The sequence below is a fragment of the Battus philenor genome, unplaced genomic scaffold, assembly GCF_028537555.1.
Source record: "Battus philenor isolate CCGP_79_NKW_IND1 unplaced genomic scaffold, ilBatPhil1.0.hap1 SCAF_15, whole genome shotgun sequence".
In the NCBI taxonomy this organism is placed as follows: Eukaryota; Metazoa; Arthropoda; class Insecta; order Lepidoptera; family Papilionidae; genus Battus; species Battus philenor.
The window spans coordinates 10,282,713-10,300,473 of record NW_027181677.1 but is presented as its reverse complement, the minus strand read 5'-3'; the positions used below and the strand labels follow the sequence as shown (position 1 = coordinate 10,300,473).

Sequence of the window (17,761 nt, the reverse complement as noted above, 5' to 3'; positions counted from 1 at the left end):
TATCATTAAGTTAATTTTTACTATTTATGTGAAGTGAAAATGCATTTACGCACTGCCAAAGAAATTACGAATTGTGTGTATTTTCATTATTGTGACTTAGGTTTTTTCATTAAAAAACTAAATGAATATATTACATTAACAGAATGTACAGGGATTTACGGTTTATTGCTTACAGTACAATATTTCAAATAATATTTCTAATCCGGCACTCATTTGTATAATTTTAATTATGATTTAATTAAATATCTAATGACATTTGTACAATCATATAGTTCAATATGTGTAATGATTATAGTATGCGATTTATTAATACAATATTAATGTATGTACTTTGAGTACATCGAATAATTGAAATAAATATTAGAACCAAATGTATTTGAGACTAGAAAATATATTAATTAATAATTAATTAATTGTGTAAGTATGCTTACCGCATAGTAACCGATTTCAAGATTCCTGCACATATAGTAGAGTTTGGGCTTAAGAAAAAAGTACGGATTTATTAGAGCTACCGAAACTGCTGTACCACCGTACCTTGGGTATTATATATACCGCTCAGTGAAACGAGGGAGGTTCGGCCTCGTGCTCTTTTTCCTTGGCCCACCCACCTTACCTAAGGTGCGGTACAGTGGTTTCGTCAGCACTTTTATAAATCTTGATGGTTTAGACTTTCTTAGAATTTGTAATGTTCGAAATTTTTTTTTTCAATGGACATTACTTCTATGTAACACCAAATAGTTAATATTTTGGTACGTGTGCACGATCTAATAAATGATAATATTATTCCATGAATTATAGTTCGTTCGCGTTAAGAACAAAGCTTATTAGTATAGATGGCGGCCTGACTACTCCCGACGTATTATTAAGGAATAGACAACCATGAGAGTTGAGACAATCCAAAAAAAAAACTTGTGTGCAGTATAGTAACTGTATAACTATTCTATACGAAATGCTTGTACTGTCAAAGTTACGTAGGTATTTTTGTACTCCTGTATGTAAATAATATCATGGTTCTCACAGTTTCGTCGTGTATAAGTTTGGTTTTTTGTTTTTTATTCCCACTGGCGTGGAGATCCAGTGTCCATTCGTTTCTTTACTTTCTTTGTTATCAATTTTCTTCAGACCGTTGCCAAGTGTCTGGAGAATAAAGAAAGAGAAGAGGTGAATGAAACAGAATGATAATTAGCCGTTACTCGAACTCCGTCGCCTCCGTCAACATGATTATTCGATCATCGGTTGGGACTCCCGGGATAAAAATTAGGCGATAAAACGTGAAGATTTAAGTGAGGCATTACGAGGCAGGGCTAGAGCAGCGGACAATGATGTTCGAATTCTTAACGCGAATGACTTATGTTTGCTTAACAATCCAAAGTTTTCAAATTTGGAACCTACCTGCTTCTATTATTATAAACTGTTAGTTTGTTAATTTAAACCTGTCTATCACCACTTAGTAGGTAAGACGTACCTAACTAATATGAAGTAAAGTAATGTTATTTTTTTAATAAAACGAATTACGAATGGAATTAATTTTATTTAATAGGAACCTTACAAATCTTATAAGATATATCACAGACGATGTATTGTGGAATTAAAATAGTGACTATGAACATTACTAGAGTGATCTAGAAAAAACTATTTTAAAGAAATGAGAAATTTTAAGGTATGAGATCCGGAGAAGAACGAATGAAACTGTCGTTTATTAGCAGGGTGGAACGGCAGTGGGCGGGACATATAGCAGGCAGATGGCGCTGGGACCGTCCGTTCACTAAGTGGACAGACGCAAAGTTGTCTTAAGGCCGTCCGTATTTCGCTGGGGCATCCGCTTCCTAACGGTCTTATTGAAAATCAATTTGCGAGGCTTATGTCCAGCACTGGACGTCTTACAATTGAAATGACGATATTGGTTCCACCAACTAAATGCTGTCTCGGGTCGTGCGGTTGTTACCAGCAAGAAGACGTTCAAATTGACTATTTTGTAATGAATGATACATTATTTTTCTTATTAGCCTTGTTTCTACAATCTACACTGCAAATTTAAAGATATGGTGAAATTAAATAAATCGTAATTCAATTTATATTGTTACTTATGGTTTCATAGTTACGTCCAAATTAACAGTAGATAACAAGGGTTTAGTAAGTAGTCTCCGAGTTTTTTTATTTGGACTTACTATAACTTATATGAGAGAGAAAGAGAACAAGACGAATCGAAAAAATAAATGGATCATTTCTTATGACGAGTGGTTGTTAGTACTGGCCCCTCGTTCTTTATAGGTAATCCGATATAAGGAAACGTATAACACAATATCACAGCATAACAATCTCGATCTGAGTTACAATAATCTTTTTGTTGCTACAGCGGCCGAAGCTACGAGAGCGAGATACACAGAACCTAACGAGGAAGTAGAAAAATAGACGCGTTCTTAAATAATAAATTGGGGTGCGTTCCGCTCGTTTGCGTAAAAGGCAGAGCCGACGAGGGTCAGACTATCCGATGTTCCAATCATAGTTTACGTGCATTTGATGGAACGCCACTAATCCAAGGTCTATATTTGGTCTTGATCAGAGAATAGGGAGAATTAGGTTACGTTGTGTCTGTTGATATTCATGCTGTTAGCCCCGGGGTTTTTACAGCTTCATCGGGTTTGAGCTTGCGGAACCGGGGACCGCAAGCTACTACTACAAAACTAAAGACCAGGTATATAGGTATTAGGTAGAGTGCGGATGGAGATAATTTGGGACAGTGTGAACTTTCTCTTTGTCGTGGCAAGGGGATCCAGAGTGGCCGGCCCAGCTTGCAGTTCTGGCATGTAGTGGCCGCTCTGATGGGGCTTAATGAACCACCTTCAAAACCAAGCACACGGGCTGCGGAACAGAGCCGACATGTCTGCCTATACTACAACAACGGGGAGGAAGTCGCAGAGGAAGAGGAGTGCCGGTATTGCGATGTTTTTATTAATCATTCTCCACGGTTTCATTATAGTTAGCGACGGAGCCAAAGACCATAACAGTCATAAGGTGCGGAGAAGGGGCTGTATTTGTCAGTACTCGCCTTCTTCGACCCCATAGTCTCTGGGTGTTGAACTTAGGGAATACCGTTGTCCGATTTAGGTGAAGAGTATGTAAGAAGTAAGGTTAGCGAACTTTACGGTTCCGACGCTCCTTTTATTAAGAGGAGAAGTGAAGACTTTTCTGCATAGGTATGCATCGTTAGTAGGATTGCGTATGTATGAAAACCTGCTCGGTGCGATAAGATGAGTTCGAAAACGAGGAAATGCGCTGCGGAAATCAATAAATAACTTCTTACATAAACCGCTATCATTTAAATCCCCAGGTTCAACTGATATACAGTCTATATTCTCCATCCTACTTTATGTGTATCTAATATATGTTTGTGTCCTGATTTACTATTTATTTAGTTTTGTTTGACTACAAAACGACATCACTCACTGTAAATGCGTAACACTAATACGATTGGTTTGAAAACATTTCCTTAATATACAATCTCTGTGAAGGTTATTCGAAACATTTAGTTCAGTAAGATAGTAAGACTGATCACCTTGACTTTCACCAACGAGCGGTTTCATAAATATTATAATCTTTATGTAACATCCAATGCAATAACTTCCATTTGTATATTTGTTAATGTAATTAGTCTCCTTTTATCTCTTACTTGCTACTACTGTTAAAAGAAATCTGTTTAAAATATTCTAGTTAAATATAAAATCGCTGTACAATATTGCAGCAACCTGAACAAAAGAATGGTCTTTGTTAATAGCGATAATATATGTGATATAAAAGTGTGGAATCGTCACATAAAAGTCTATTGTTTTGTTATGCGTAATCATTTTAGTATGAGTCACTTATATAAGGTAACGAATCCTAAAGAATTAATAAAAAAAAAAGTTGTGATCAATCGTCAATTTCAAACAATAGCCAGAAGGGACGTTCAATCATAAAGCGCGGTATCTAATCAACGATCATTTGGCTTAATCAGTTGGACACTGACCGCTCCGAACATCGCACGGCCCGGCTATTCACGTGCACAATACGAAAACATTTGCGCCCCTATGGATAATTATAAAATTATTGACTTCACTTCCTTGAGTAAGTACAAATTAAAGTTCAATTATTTTGAATTTAAACATATATTCCTAAAATAAAACAATCATTATTAAAAATATTTTATTTAAGTTTCGATTTAAAATTCAATAACGAAATGCTATGATGTTCAGTATTCTATTTTGGCACTTACAAATACGCCACGACCTAAATTAGAAAGGCGTTCAAATAAACATCAGATAGCGATATTTCTCGTAAAATTATTCTACAGCTCGATCACATTTGTTACTAATTTTTCCTTAAACAGATGTCGTTTGGATAAGGCATTCTGTAAGAGTGATGCTATTTGCTTGTCTCTTTTCGCCTTGAACATTAATATATATGATTAACCTAGCTAATCCATTTACGATTGCGTACACGTTTATCCTGTTCGTAATAAATATTTAATTATCTTTCCAGATGAAACAGTACAAGACTTAATACGTCAAGCAGCTGAAGCAAGAAAAAATGCATATTGCCCGTACTCAAATTTCGCAGTGGGCGCCGCCATTCTGACTGAAGAGGCATCTAAAGTATACACCGGTTGTAATATAGAAAATGCAACCTTCGCACCGTGTATTTGCGCCGAGCGTGCAGCTGTTCCCAAAGCTATATGTGATGGTTACTTAAAGTTCAAAATGGTCGCCGTCGTTGCCCACCAGCAAGGATGTTTCACAGCGCCGTGCGGCGTATGCAGGCAGACGCTAAGTGAATTTCGCGGCAGTGATGGTGATATAGATATTTATTTGTGCAAACCTCCCATGGATAAAGTTTTATGTACTAAACTATCGAAGTTACTACCTTTAGCGTTTGAGAGTTTCATGAAGGATAACGTAATTGAATAAAATAATTGCAAATTATTAATTACAATTATTTTTAATTACAATAGACTAATTTAAAGAATTATTACAAGTTCAAACACTATTGTTACATTACTTATATTTCACACTTCACTTGTGTTAAACATTCTCCTATGACTTCCTTGGATAGAATTACAATTATTATATACGTGTAAGTGGTGTGACTGCGTGATTTATTTACCTCCTTAAGATTTGTTTTAAAAGCAATATAAAAATATAGTAATTTTACGTAAAATGTTGGTAAAACGAAACGGGTATTATGAATTCAATAAGCTCATAATTTAAAACATTAGTTTGTTTTTTATACAATAAGTATTGTTTCTGCAGGGAATCCCGTTATCGTAATTGGCTTGATTGTTTTATTTACATTACCAATTTGCGATCGTATACATATTTAAATTTAATATATCCCTCAAAGCAGCATATAAACATAAAAATCTTTTACCACTGTCGATTTGTGTCAAACGTCATACATACGTACATAAATAATTGTAATAATAGCGGGATAAGCATGTGAAAAGAAGACATGCCATGCGTCATAACATGTCTTCTTGCACTTTCACTGTCAACAGGTCATACAACATTTACGACAACAACTACTGAAAATACTTTCATTTCACTAATAAAATCGAGTATATTTCTAAAAGAATTGTTTTGTAAAATTGACATAACCTAATAATAGGGAAGGTTTATTATTTTACGTACATCATAACCCTTTTTCAATTATTATAATGACATGTAAAAAGTAATAACAATTTGACTAGCGAGTTCCCGCCATAATCCGAACCCAATACCACTTTATTTAAATTTCTGAACGCGTATAAGGCGTAAATATTCATCTATTACATATATTTATATATTTACATACGAATTTTTTACCTACGTACTCACTAGTAGGGAATTGAAAATCAGTAAGAATTTCATTTTGCTAAGTAAGACTTCACACAATGAACTAGTCTGAACTGAACTAAATAATGTGTGTAGATTTGATTTTTAGAATTGAATGGATCTGTGTTAGGCCAAGTACTTTTCAATCCACCCTCGTATTAAATTTATTCATTTTTGTTTTTTATCTGTCCATGAATACTTTAGGTTCAGGTCTATCGCAAAAATAAATCAATGTAAAATATTTCAGAATAAAATTAAAAATAAAATTAACCTTATAGAGGGATGATAGGAAATAGATGTGAAGAAAGGTTTTGTCGACAGATGACCTAGCCATACAGCCCTTTTAAAATGTTTACTCCTGAAACCTATCAAGCTGAATAAATAAAAAGAATAACGTTTTTCTAACGTATTTGTGTTTTATCAGTGTATATTACGTATATTACGGGTGTATATATATATTTTTTTTTAATGACCCCCGCTATTGGGGGCCTCTCGTACCCCTATCTGATTTTTGGGACAGGGACCTTTTTTTACAAATATTTTTTCACATAAATTTTTTATTTTCATGATCTTCTCTTGTTCATCTTATCATCCGTTCTTTTCTGTCTATCATATTACATTTCTATTCTTTTATACCCTTATGTTCTGTTCCTCTTTCTTTCATCCTCTTATTTTTTACAGTTCTTATTTACTAGGTAATTTATCACAGCTGTTTTCTTATACAATTAATTATTTATTTTACTTCAGTCTTATTTTTATTTTCTTTTGTTTTTACCTAGTTTTATTTCTATTTACTGCTTGTATTATGATTATTTTACAATACTCGAGGAAGTCCTTTCTTGTTTCAATTTCGCCTATCAGGGAGGCTATTGACTCCTCTCTGATTTGAACACCAGACCGGCACTCGAAGCCGAACCGGAGTCCCCCGAATGCGGGACACCGGGCCACAAGGTGGATCACGGTCTGGTCCACGCCCGGTTCACAGAAGCACGAGGGGTCCTCCTTGAGCTTAAACCTATGAAGGTACTCAGAGAACCCCCCGTGCCCCGTGAAGAGCTGGGCCGAGACCGCGTCCACCTCGATGCTGCGGAGCACGCGGTAGGCTGAGACGGCGTCCGGGAAAAACATCCTCGTTACCGAAGCCGTCGTTCCTTCCACATACCTCCTGTTCCATTCATCGAGCGACTCTAGTCTCAGTTGCCGCTTGACGAATGAAACAGGGCATCTCTCATACTGTGGTCGTCTTTTACTCTTCAGGGCCGCTTCCTTGGCCAGCTGGTCCGCCCTCTCGTTCCCCTCCACCCCCGCGTGCGCTTTCACCCAATACAACCTTACATCCTTCCCTTTTTCTCTCGCTTTCATTACGTTCTCCTTCACTCTTAACGCTAAGGGATGGAGGGTGTCCGATCTTGCGACAGTTTCGAGGGCGGACCGCGAGTCGCTCAATACGGCGCAAACTTGCGCTGACTCATCGGCCGCGTGCCCTGTTGCCTCAGCTAGAGCCAGCAGCTCTGCCTGGTATACGGTGCAGAAGTTGCCCAACTTGAGCTTCTTTGTGTATAGCTCTGCGGCGCCCCGCTTGACGCAGAACGCCGCACCCACCTTATCCTCTATGCGGCTGCCGTCGGTATAAATTACCAGGTCGGCAGCCGCGGTGGCAAGTCGGACTTCCTCCGCACTTTTCCCCAGACAGGAGAACTCCACACCAACTTGACCAGACGGGTGTGGTAGTCTCAGGTAGCTGACCGGTACCTCCAGGTCTCGGTCCCCTACCACCTGCCGGGAGTAACCCTTTCTTACCTCAAATAAGCGGGCTGCTTCTTGGACCCGAAGGTCCAGAGGAAGCAACCCGGCAAGTATAAGGGCCGAGTGCAGGGACGCGGTCCTGTGGGTCCTCGCGATCTTCTGCGCGAAGCCCCTCTGGACCGCGTCCAACTGCCTGCGGACCAGCAGCTTCCTAGCCGCCGGCGCCCATGCACTCGCTGCATACAAAATCGTCGGCTCCAGCACCTCCAGATACATCGTTCTGATCACCTCCGAGTTCAGACCCCAAGATACCTTCGCAGCCCTGCACAGCTGACGATAGAGGCCCTGTGCCTTCTTGCTCACGTTCTTTACGTGACTGTTGAACGTGAGCCTATCGTCAACTGTGAGGCCTAGTATCCGGACCTCCCCAGTCCGGCCAAGCGGCTCACCCCCCATGCTCAGTAATGGGTAGTCGAACTTCAGCTTGTTGGTTAGCACCATCACCTTTGTTTTGTGTGGTGCGAACCTCAGCTTGTTCCTGACTCCCCATTCATGAACATGGGCGAGAACGGCATTGGCCCGACTCGAGATGTCCTGGGCCTTCTGTCCCGAGAAGACCAGCACGACGTCATCTGCGAACGCCTGGCAGTGTGTCCCGGTCTTTGCCACCTCCTCCAGGAGAGGGTTGATCAGGAGGGTCCAGAAGGTTGGGCCGCCTACGGATCCCTGCACGCACCCCTTGGTGGTCTCTCTGGCCCACTCTGCCCCCGCGTACCGTACGGACACCTTGCGATCGCTAAAATAGCTGTCAGCAAGACGCCGCAGATTCGCGGGGCAGCGAGTCTCTGCCAGCCTGCACCGTATAGCAGGCCACCAGGCGTTATCGAAGGCTCCCTCTATGTCCAATGATACCAGCACTGCGATCTCCTTCTCCTTCAGCCGGGTTCGCAGATGCTGGATCAGGTCATACAGGGAGTCTTCGGTACACCTCTGCGGCATGAAGCCGTATTGGTGGCTACTGATATACGGTGCAGTGTACCACCGGATCCTACGGACCATCATTTTCTCAAGGACCTTGCCGAGAATCGGCAGAAGTCCGATGGGCCTGTAGGATTTCGGGTGCGTGTAGTCCTCCTTGTCCGGCTTCCGCAACGCTACGACCACTGCCTCCTTCCATCTCGTGGGGAAGTGGGAAAGCGCGAGACACCGGATGGAGAGCGCGAGGTACAGAACGGGGTCCACGGCGACGGCCGCACGGCAGATGTCCGCTGTGAGTCCGTCAGAGCCAGGTGCCTTCTTGGCGTTGAAGGTCGATACGGACCATCGGAGCTCCTCCATCGTAAACGGGGGATCGCATGTTCCGTCATGGTCCCCCGAATTGACTTCATCGGCCTTAGCTCTTACAGTTCTGTGGTCCGCATCGTCCTTCCCGGGGTCGTCCTCCGGGAAGAAAACCTCCGCCAGCAACCTGGCTGATCCCGCTGCGTCCAGCACTTTACCTGACTGGACGAGGGGGACGTCCTCTCGCCTCACCTCCGTGCGACGCATAACACGGTGGATCCCGTCCCACATGGTCTCGCGATCCTGCCTCTCACAGAAACGACGGGTGTATATTACGGGTTGCTTTATCACGTAGATACTTTGACAGTAAGAAAACTGAAAGTAATTGATGCTTTGGAAGGTTCTGGAGATCGTGGCAGGTTTCTTGAATTTATTACACCACCTATACAATATAGGTATAGGTGACAAACATGCAAGAGATTAGTATCATGCTGATTCATTGGAGAATTTAAACTATTATGAGATGAAAGAACTGTGTAGTTGGCGTTTAAAAAAGTAAATATCCAGTTTCTTGCCAGGTTTCTCTCCATAAATTCAACACCCCGTACCTGGGATACGGAGACAATTGGAGCCAATAAATATATATATATATCTATATATATATATATACACACATATATATATATATATATATATATTTAAATCAAATCAAAAAAAATATATGTTATATGTTTCCACGCATCGAAGGTGCATAGAAAAACCTATTTCAAAAGAATAAATGTTTCACTAATATCTCTGGTCTCCAACAGCACAAGATAAAGGAACGACGTTTAGCGATCGTTCACTGTGTAATTGTATATGATTATATCGAAACTTGTAGTCCAAGTGCACTCTGTACCATAATGTGCACTTCAACTTCCACTTTAAGATTTTCGGATCAACCTTCACGGATTCACCCTTGACCTTTCGTGTGCTCAACTCACGCCCGTAATAACTACGTATCACTGACCGGCATGAATTGACAAGAAAAAACGACAATCGTTCCTTAAATCACATTAAAATAGTTTATTTGGTACGCCGTGTATCCAAGCCTTATGAGACTTCTGTATTTCTGAAGGCCATGTCCGTCTTGAAACGCCTTCACTAAATTGATGATAAGCTCTTTCCACACTGTCGTATTTTGTTTTACTCAGAAAAATATTACTGGAGATTCAAGTTATTGATTTTCCTTAATCAAAACAGCGGGTCGATGATCGTTCACGTGGTCTTATACCGTTTAGTTTCTCTATAACCAGTGGTTTCAAAGTTTTCTCTTTGTCTTCGAGCGAAATGGCCAAATTAACTTGAGTCGTGGACTCTTTGGTATATATATTATACATATTATACTTATTTATACACATATTGTAGACATTCACATCTTAATCTTGAGCTGGTCGACGATGGACTTATTAGTGTGTCTTGGTGTCCTTGGTATGCGTAATATTTTATAAGCAATTAAATATGCGCGTACGACGCTCTGTATGAGCTCGCATTTCTGAACAGAAATGGAGGAAAACCTTACGCGGTTAGTCTAATTATTTCGCACTCAATTAATAAAATAACGGGTAATTTGTTGTGTTTGATTCGCGTTTGGCTTTATATCTTAGCTATAACTTTTAGGATTAGCTTTTAGCTCGAAAAATTACTCGTCTGAAATTGCAATGGGCGGGGCACATTGCTAGTACAATCGACAGACGTTCCAAAAATACCTTGATACAGATGTTTTATTAAATAATAATAACAAAATATAACTACTGCTCAGTAATCGCTTTATTTCCTTGACTGGTTACATATTATTCAAATTATTCAATGTTCCTTTTAACATCTTTTTACAAATGTATACAACTTATTCGTAAAGAGGTGGAAATTAAAACAGAAATCTTAGATTTTAAAAAGGCAAATAAATATTCGTCGAAGTATGAATGTTATAAACAAGTCAACTTGCATAAGTTGCACATTGATAAAGCGGTACCAAGAATGGTATTGACGTCTTAAGTTTGTGATATATTGACATAGGACGATTTTAATCAAAAATATAATCTTTAGATTAAAATTGTATAATTGGGTGATAAAGGTAGATTAATTGACATTGTCGGGTCATTTACAACCAGAGATATTCGGAATTATAATTACCTAAAGATGAAATGTTAGCTTATTGTGGAAAGAACTTTTGTTTCTAAAGATAAAAATTCTTTGTCTTAGGTTACGCATGTATAATAAAGTTTTGTAAGGTATATTACACTATGGGTGGCCATGTTTCTCGGTAGTTCGATTCATTGCTCAAATTTTAAATTTTTCGCGAGCTGCAATTAAATGACTAATTAATAGTTTTGCAAAAATAATATTATTAAAAACAAAAAAAAAACCTTATGGAATCATCGAAAATATCCTGAGATGCGAATGGGCGAGAGAGACAGACCACAAACTAGACGTTTATGTGAGCTGATGAACCGCAAAAATCTCTTTAAATCTATTTAGCTCATTAAAACCGCTAAGAATTTTTAGCAAAAGATAACTTAAGGAAATCATCCGATCCTAGATCTATACACATCTTACGCATTTCGATTAACTTTAAATCGGCAGGAACTTATTACTTACGTTTTAATTCAAAAATAGTAACAATAGCCTTATAAATACTAATGCCTTTTAATAAGGTTGTAAGTGATAATCATAATTAATATTTTCAGCAGTAGGACGCCCACTCCCCATAGTTCAGCCCACCAAGCCTCTCCCATAGTTTTCCAATAACACGGCATGGAAACCGTCTGCACACAGCGTCTTCCGACGACTTTAAGTCTTACGGGGCGCATGTCACTACAAACCTTCAGCGGTAATCTGTTCACTTCAACTAGCCAATCTGTTGCTATCGAAGTATCGATACAATTGTTGAATCAAATAATAATGATAAACACCAATATAATATTTTTTTATATACTAAAAGCAATATCTTTAATTACATATATATTTTAAATTTTATTAACGTCAGTCTCTTATTAATTTTAATTGTATACTTGTCTAAGAAAGAAGCTCTGGGAACTAATGTATATGTTAACAAATTAGTTTCTTTAATAACTGTACTTTGTGTTGTGCCGCGCTTGTTTAATATCGGTAAATGAGCTGTTTATCCTTGACATATGATAGCGCAGTTAATAATGGTGTTATGATGGCGTCTATTGCGGAGAAGCTGTGGATTTTTTGTAATGTCAAAGTGTTAAAAACGATATGCGAGAATAAAGTTTTAAAAGGAATCGACAATTTAAATAATAATTTTAAAAGGCGTTTCTCAGTTTTCAGAACAACGCATCATTGTTTTTATTTTTAAGCGTGCACCTATGTAGTCGACAGAGTCTTATATATATATAAAGAAACTAATATATGAAAGAAAAAGATCTAGCAAGGTAATTCGCTTATTTCTTCTATATTTCGATGATACTCCCTTTAACATTGACTATTCTATTAACAGAAAACTTGTACGCCAAATCACAAGAATTAGGTTATTACTTCGGGTACGACTGTGACTTCATAATTGGGAAGAGAGTCCTCTACTAAGTATCGGATTAAAATTATTAATAACCTATTTTTTACAGTAACCGCTGTATCGCGCTTTAGGAGGCTAGATGGAGGGGGAAAAGGGAGGAGGAGGGGAAGATCAGCCATTCCAACAGTCAATGCCGTTTTTTCCTCGACCACATCTCGCCGGTGTTTCATAAGACGTGGTACAGCGGCTTTCGTCAAATTATACAACTACTAATACGTAGAGTAATTAAACATTCTTAAGTAAATAGGAAATATACACGGCCATTTCGTCACATTGCTAAAACGGCCATTTATCTTAATATACATTTTCAAACAGGCTTAACCATGTTTTGACATCTGTCAAATGTCAAGTTGTCATCACCAAAATGGACACCATCCAATGTAGCATTGGCACAAGTTTTCATTGTTGGTCGCAATTTTTATTAACATATCGACTTGTTTTGGAACACTAACGACCGCTTCTATTTGGGGGAAATCCCTGCCAGTCAACTTGTCCCGTATTCTGTTCAGTATAGAAAGCGCCCTCTTGTTGAGGTTCGCTTCGGGTGGCATCTCTAGCGACTCGTAGTGTAAATGATTCCTGCTCCTGCTGGGTAGAGAGTACGACGAATCGATGTCGGAAGAGAAAGACGACTCTGTGATGGAATGGCGATCGTTGTCGATGAGCCTCCAGTTTAGTAACGGGTCGTATACGAAAGCTTCGAGCACGGCCATCACGCTGTCTCTGTGCTTGTGCAGTACGTGCATCACTGATTCGCACGTGAAGCGGTAAGTGCTTTCGATGCCGGTTACCTGGAGAGAAGACATTTAATTTAATGTTATTTAAATTACATCGATGTTGGTTATATAACAGCAAAACGTTTTAATTCATTCCTTCTATTATATCTCATTTGCTTTACTTTTCGGGTGCGCTACCCTTCGTATTATTTAAGCAAATATCGAGGCCACTACATGCTAGTGTTTTGCCAAATTGGGTGGCCGTCGAGCTCTTAGATCGCTTCTGCTGACGCTTCTTGGAGTGACTAGACTAAAAGGCTACCACTAAAGGACCTCAGCTTGGACTGTCACTCCTCTATGCCCGATATTCAGAACATCGGTTCCCTTTGTAATCGTTTGAAATTGTTTTTAAAGGTACAATTTATAAATAATAGCGATCAGAGAATTGCCGTATAATTGGCTTAGCCCACATGAATGATAAAGTGCATTTGTTTGATATGAAGTTCCGCTTGACGTTAATCTCTCTGCTACCCAGGTATAAAAGTGTATTAACCATTAGGTGATGGTTAATCAGTTGGACACTGACCGCTCGAAACATCGCACGGCCCGGCTATTCACGTGCACAATACGAAAACATTTGCGCCCCTATGGATAATTATGAAATTATTGACTTCACTTCCTTGAGTAAGTACAAATTAAAGTTCAATTATATTGAATTTAAACATGTATTCCTAAAATAAAACAATCATTATTAAAAAATATTTTATTTGAGTTCCGATTTAAAATTCAATAACGAAATGCTATGATGTTCAGTATTCTATTTTGGCACTTACAAATACGCCACGACCTAAATTAGAAAGGCGTTCAAATAAACATCAGATAGCGATATTTCTCGTAAAATTATTCTACAGCTCGATCACTTATATTTGTTACTAATTTTTACTTAAACAGATGTCGTTTGGCTAAGGCATTCTGTAAGGTGATGCTATTTACTTGTCTCTTTTCGCCTTGAATATTAATATATATGGTTAACCTAGCTAATCCATTTACGATTGCGTACACGTTATCCTGTTCGTAATAAATATTTAATTATCTCTCCAGATGAAACAGTACAAGACTTAATACGTCAAGCAGCTGTAGCAAGAAAAAATGCATATTGCCCGTACTCAAATTTCGCAGTGGGCGCCGCCATTCTGACTGAAGAGGAATCTAAAGTATACACCGGTTGTAATATAGAAAGTGCAACCTTCGCACCGTGTATTTGCGCCGAGCGTGCAGCTGTTTCCAAAGCTATATGTGATGGTTACTTAAAGTTCAAAATGGTCGCCGTCGTTGCCCACCAGCAAGGATGTTTCACAGCGCCGTGCGGCGTATGCAGGCAGACGCTAAGTGAATTTCGCGGCAGTGATGGTGATATAGATATTTATTTGTGCAAACCTCCCATGGATAAAGTTTTATGTACTAAACTATCGAAGTTACTACCTTTAGCGTTTGAGAGTTTCATGAAGGATAACGTAATTGAATAAAATATTTGCAAATTATTAATTACAATTATTTTTAATTACAATAGACTAATTTAAAGAATTATTACAAGTTCAAACACTATTGTTACATTACTTATTTTTCACACTTCACTTTTGTTAAACATTCTCCTATGACTTCCTTGGATAGAATTACAATTATTATATACATGTAAGTGGTGTGACTGCGTGATTTATTTACCTCCTTAAGATTTGTTTTAAAAGCAATATAAAAAAAATATAGTAATTTTACGTGAAATGTTGGTAAAACGAAACGGGTATTATGAATTCAATAAGCTCATAATTTAAAACATTAGTTTGTTTCTTATACAATAAGTATTGTTTCTGCAGGGAATCCCGTTATCGTAATTGGCTTGATTGTTTTATTTACATTACCAATTTGCGATCGTATACATATTTAAATTTAATTTATCCCTCAAAGCAGCATATAAACATAAAAATCTTTTACCACTGTCGATTTGTGTCAAACGTCATTCATACATACATAAATAATTGTAATAATAGCGGGATAAGCATGTGAAAAGGAGACATGCCATGCGTCATAAGATGTCTTCTTGCACTTTCACTGTCAACAGGTCTCCGAAAATACTTTCATTTCACTAATAAAATCGAGTATATTTCTAAAAGAATTGTTTTGTAAAATTGACGTAACCTAATTATAGGGAAGGTTTATCATTTTACGTACATCACAACCCTTTTTCAATTATTATAATGACATGTAAAAAGTAATACCAATTTGACTTGCGAGTTCCCGCCATAATCCGAACCCACTTTATTTAAATTTCTGAACGCGTATAAGGCATAAATATTCATCTATTACATATGTTCATATATTTACATACGAAATTTTCACCTACGTATTCACTCGTAGGGAATTGAAAATCAGTAAGTATTTCATTTTGCTAAGTACATTTATTTTAAGAACAGATTTTGCGAAAATCAAACTGCAAGGCAGTTTAGAGGGCGTTCATAAAGTTCGCGAAGCGGGCGTGGGATAGCTACTGTTATATATATATGTATATATTAGTTATATATATATATATATATGTATATGTAATAATTATAATAAGAATATTAATGACAGGTTTTCATTGTTTAGTTATCTTTTTACTTTTTTATGACATACACTTGTTTCATCGTATATCATTTTTATTAATTTATCTCTGCACTGCCCATATGGTCAAAATAAAGTGAATACTTTTGGCATTAAGCCTTTTGTTGTACTATATATAAGATATATGCACTTCTTTTAATAATATAAATAAAAATAGACTTGTATCCGTGAATAACATATACTGCTCTACTATGATAATCCGTTAACTATTATATATATTATTGCATTACTTCCTGTATATTTGCAATTGATCAGTGTAATTTCCACTTTAAAATATAGGCTAACTTTTCTAACACTGTTTATAAAGTGTTACACTAAACGTTTGGTGGTTATTTAATATATTTAAAAACGATGTGAAACCATTAATAAAAACGCTTAGTTTAATACCATATACTTAATGATAATAAATTTATTATTTATAACATATATCCATTTTTAATATTTTTTTTAATACAAATATAAAGCAGTCGCGTCTTTTAAATACCTTTTTCCCTTTGTATCAATCGGAGACATCGAAAAACTAGAATTAGCAAATCTGTGATCATTTTTAAGCTAAAAAGGCTTTATCGTTTATACTATCTCATAATGTATGGTACACCCTATCTAAGAAATAATAAATAACATATTGATAACATAGTTTAAAAAACTTTTTTTAAAAATTCGGCTTTCTACATACTCGTATTAAACTTATTCATGTTTGTTTTTTATCTGTCCCTGAAGACTTTAGGTTCAGGTCTATCGCAAAAATAAATTAATGTAAAATATTTCAGAATAAAATTAAAAGTAAAATTAACCTTATACAGGGATGATAGGAAATAGATGTGAAGAAAGGTTTTGTCGACAGATGACCTAGCCATACAGCCCTTTTAAAATGTTTACTCCTGAAACCTATCAAGCTGAATAAATAAAAAGAATAACGTTTTTCTAACGTATGTGTGTTATCAGTGTATATTACGGGTTGCTTTATCACGTAGATACTTTGACAGTAAGAAAACTGAAAGTAATTGATGCTTTGGAAGGTTCTGGAGATCGTGGCAGGTTTCTTGAATTTATTACACCACCTATACAATATAGGTATAGGTGACAAACTTGCCAGAGATTAGTATCATGCTGATTTATGAGAGAATTTAAACTATTATGAGATGAAAGAATTGTGTAGTTGGCGTTTAAAAAAGTAAATATCCAGTTTCTTGCCAGGTTTCTCTCCATAAGTTCAACACCCCGTACCTCGGATACGGAGACAATTGAAGCCATTAAGTATAAATTTATATTTAAATTAAATCAAAAAAAATATATATATGACATGTTTCCACGCATCGAAAGTGCTTAGAAAAACCTATTTCAAAAGAATAAATGTTACTTCCATTATACGCCGTGTATCCAAGCCTTATGAGACTTCTGTATTTCTGAAGGCCATGTCCGTCTTGAAACGCCATCACTAAATTGATGATAAGCTCTTTCCACACTCGTATTTTGTTTTACTCAGAAAAATATTACTGGAGATTCAAGTTATTGATTTTCCTTAATCAATACAGCGGGTCGATGATCGTTCACGTGCTCTTATACCGTTTAGTTTCTCTATAACCAGTGGTTTCAAAGTTTTCTCTTTGTCTGCGAGCGAAATGGCCAAATTAACTTGAGTCGTGGACTCGTTGGTATATATATAATACATATTATACTTATTTATACACATATTGTAGACATCCACATCTTAATCTTGAGCTGGTCGACGATGGACTTATTAGTGTCTTGGTGTCCTAGGTATGCGTAATATTTTATAAGCAATTAAATATGCGCGTACGACGCTCTGTATGAGCTCGCATTTCTGAACAGAAATGGAGGAAAACCTTACGCGGTTAGTCTAATTATTTCGCACTCAATTAATAAAATACGGGTAATGTGTTGTGTTTGATTCGCGTTTGGCTTTATATCTTAGCTAT

The 17,761-nt window shown here is 37.4% G+C and overlaps 3 protein-coding genes across 3 annotated transcripts; 2 read left to right on the top strand and 1 right to left on the bottom strand.

The window, feature by feature from the left end:
- Window positions 1-3,972: 3,972 nt before the first annotated feature.
- LOC137918860 (cytidine deaminase-like) lies at window positions 3,973-5,908 on the top strand. Its single transcript, XM_068761787.1, has 2 exons — window positions 3,973-4,104; window positions 4,519-5,908. The coding sequence occupies exons 1-2, from the start codon at window positions 4,068-4,070 to the stop codon at window positions 4,941-4,943; spliced, it is 462 nt and encodes a 153-aa protein (XP_068617888.1). The 5' UTR covers window positions 3,973-4,067; the 3' UTR covers window positions 4,944-5,908.
- Window positions 5,909-12,806: 6,898 nt separating this feature from the next.
- On the bottom strand, window positions 12,807-13,256 carry LOC137919014 (serine/threonine-protein kinase mTOR-like). The gene has a single exon (XM_068761974.1). The coding sequence runs from the start codon at window positions 13,254-13,256 to the stop codon at window positions 12,807-12,809; it is 450 nt and encodes a 149-aa protein (XP_068618075.1).
- Window positions 13,257-13,715: 459 nt separating this feature from the next.
- Window positions 13,716-16,289, top strand: LOC137918814 (cytidine deaminase-like). The gene is made up of 2 exons (XM_068761728.1): window positions 13,716-13,850; window positions 14,268-16,289. Exons 1-2 carry the CDS (start codon window positions 13,814-13,816, stop codon window positions 14,690-14,692), a joined length of 462 nt encoding a protein of 153 aa, XP_068617829.1. The 5' UTR covers window positions 13,716-13,813; the 3' UTR covers window positions 14,693-16,289.
- Window positions 16,290-17,761: the final 1,472 nt, after the last annotated feature.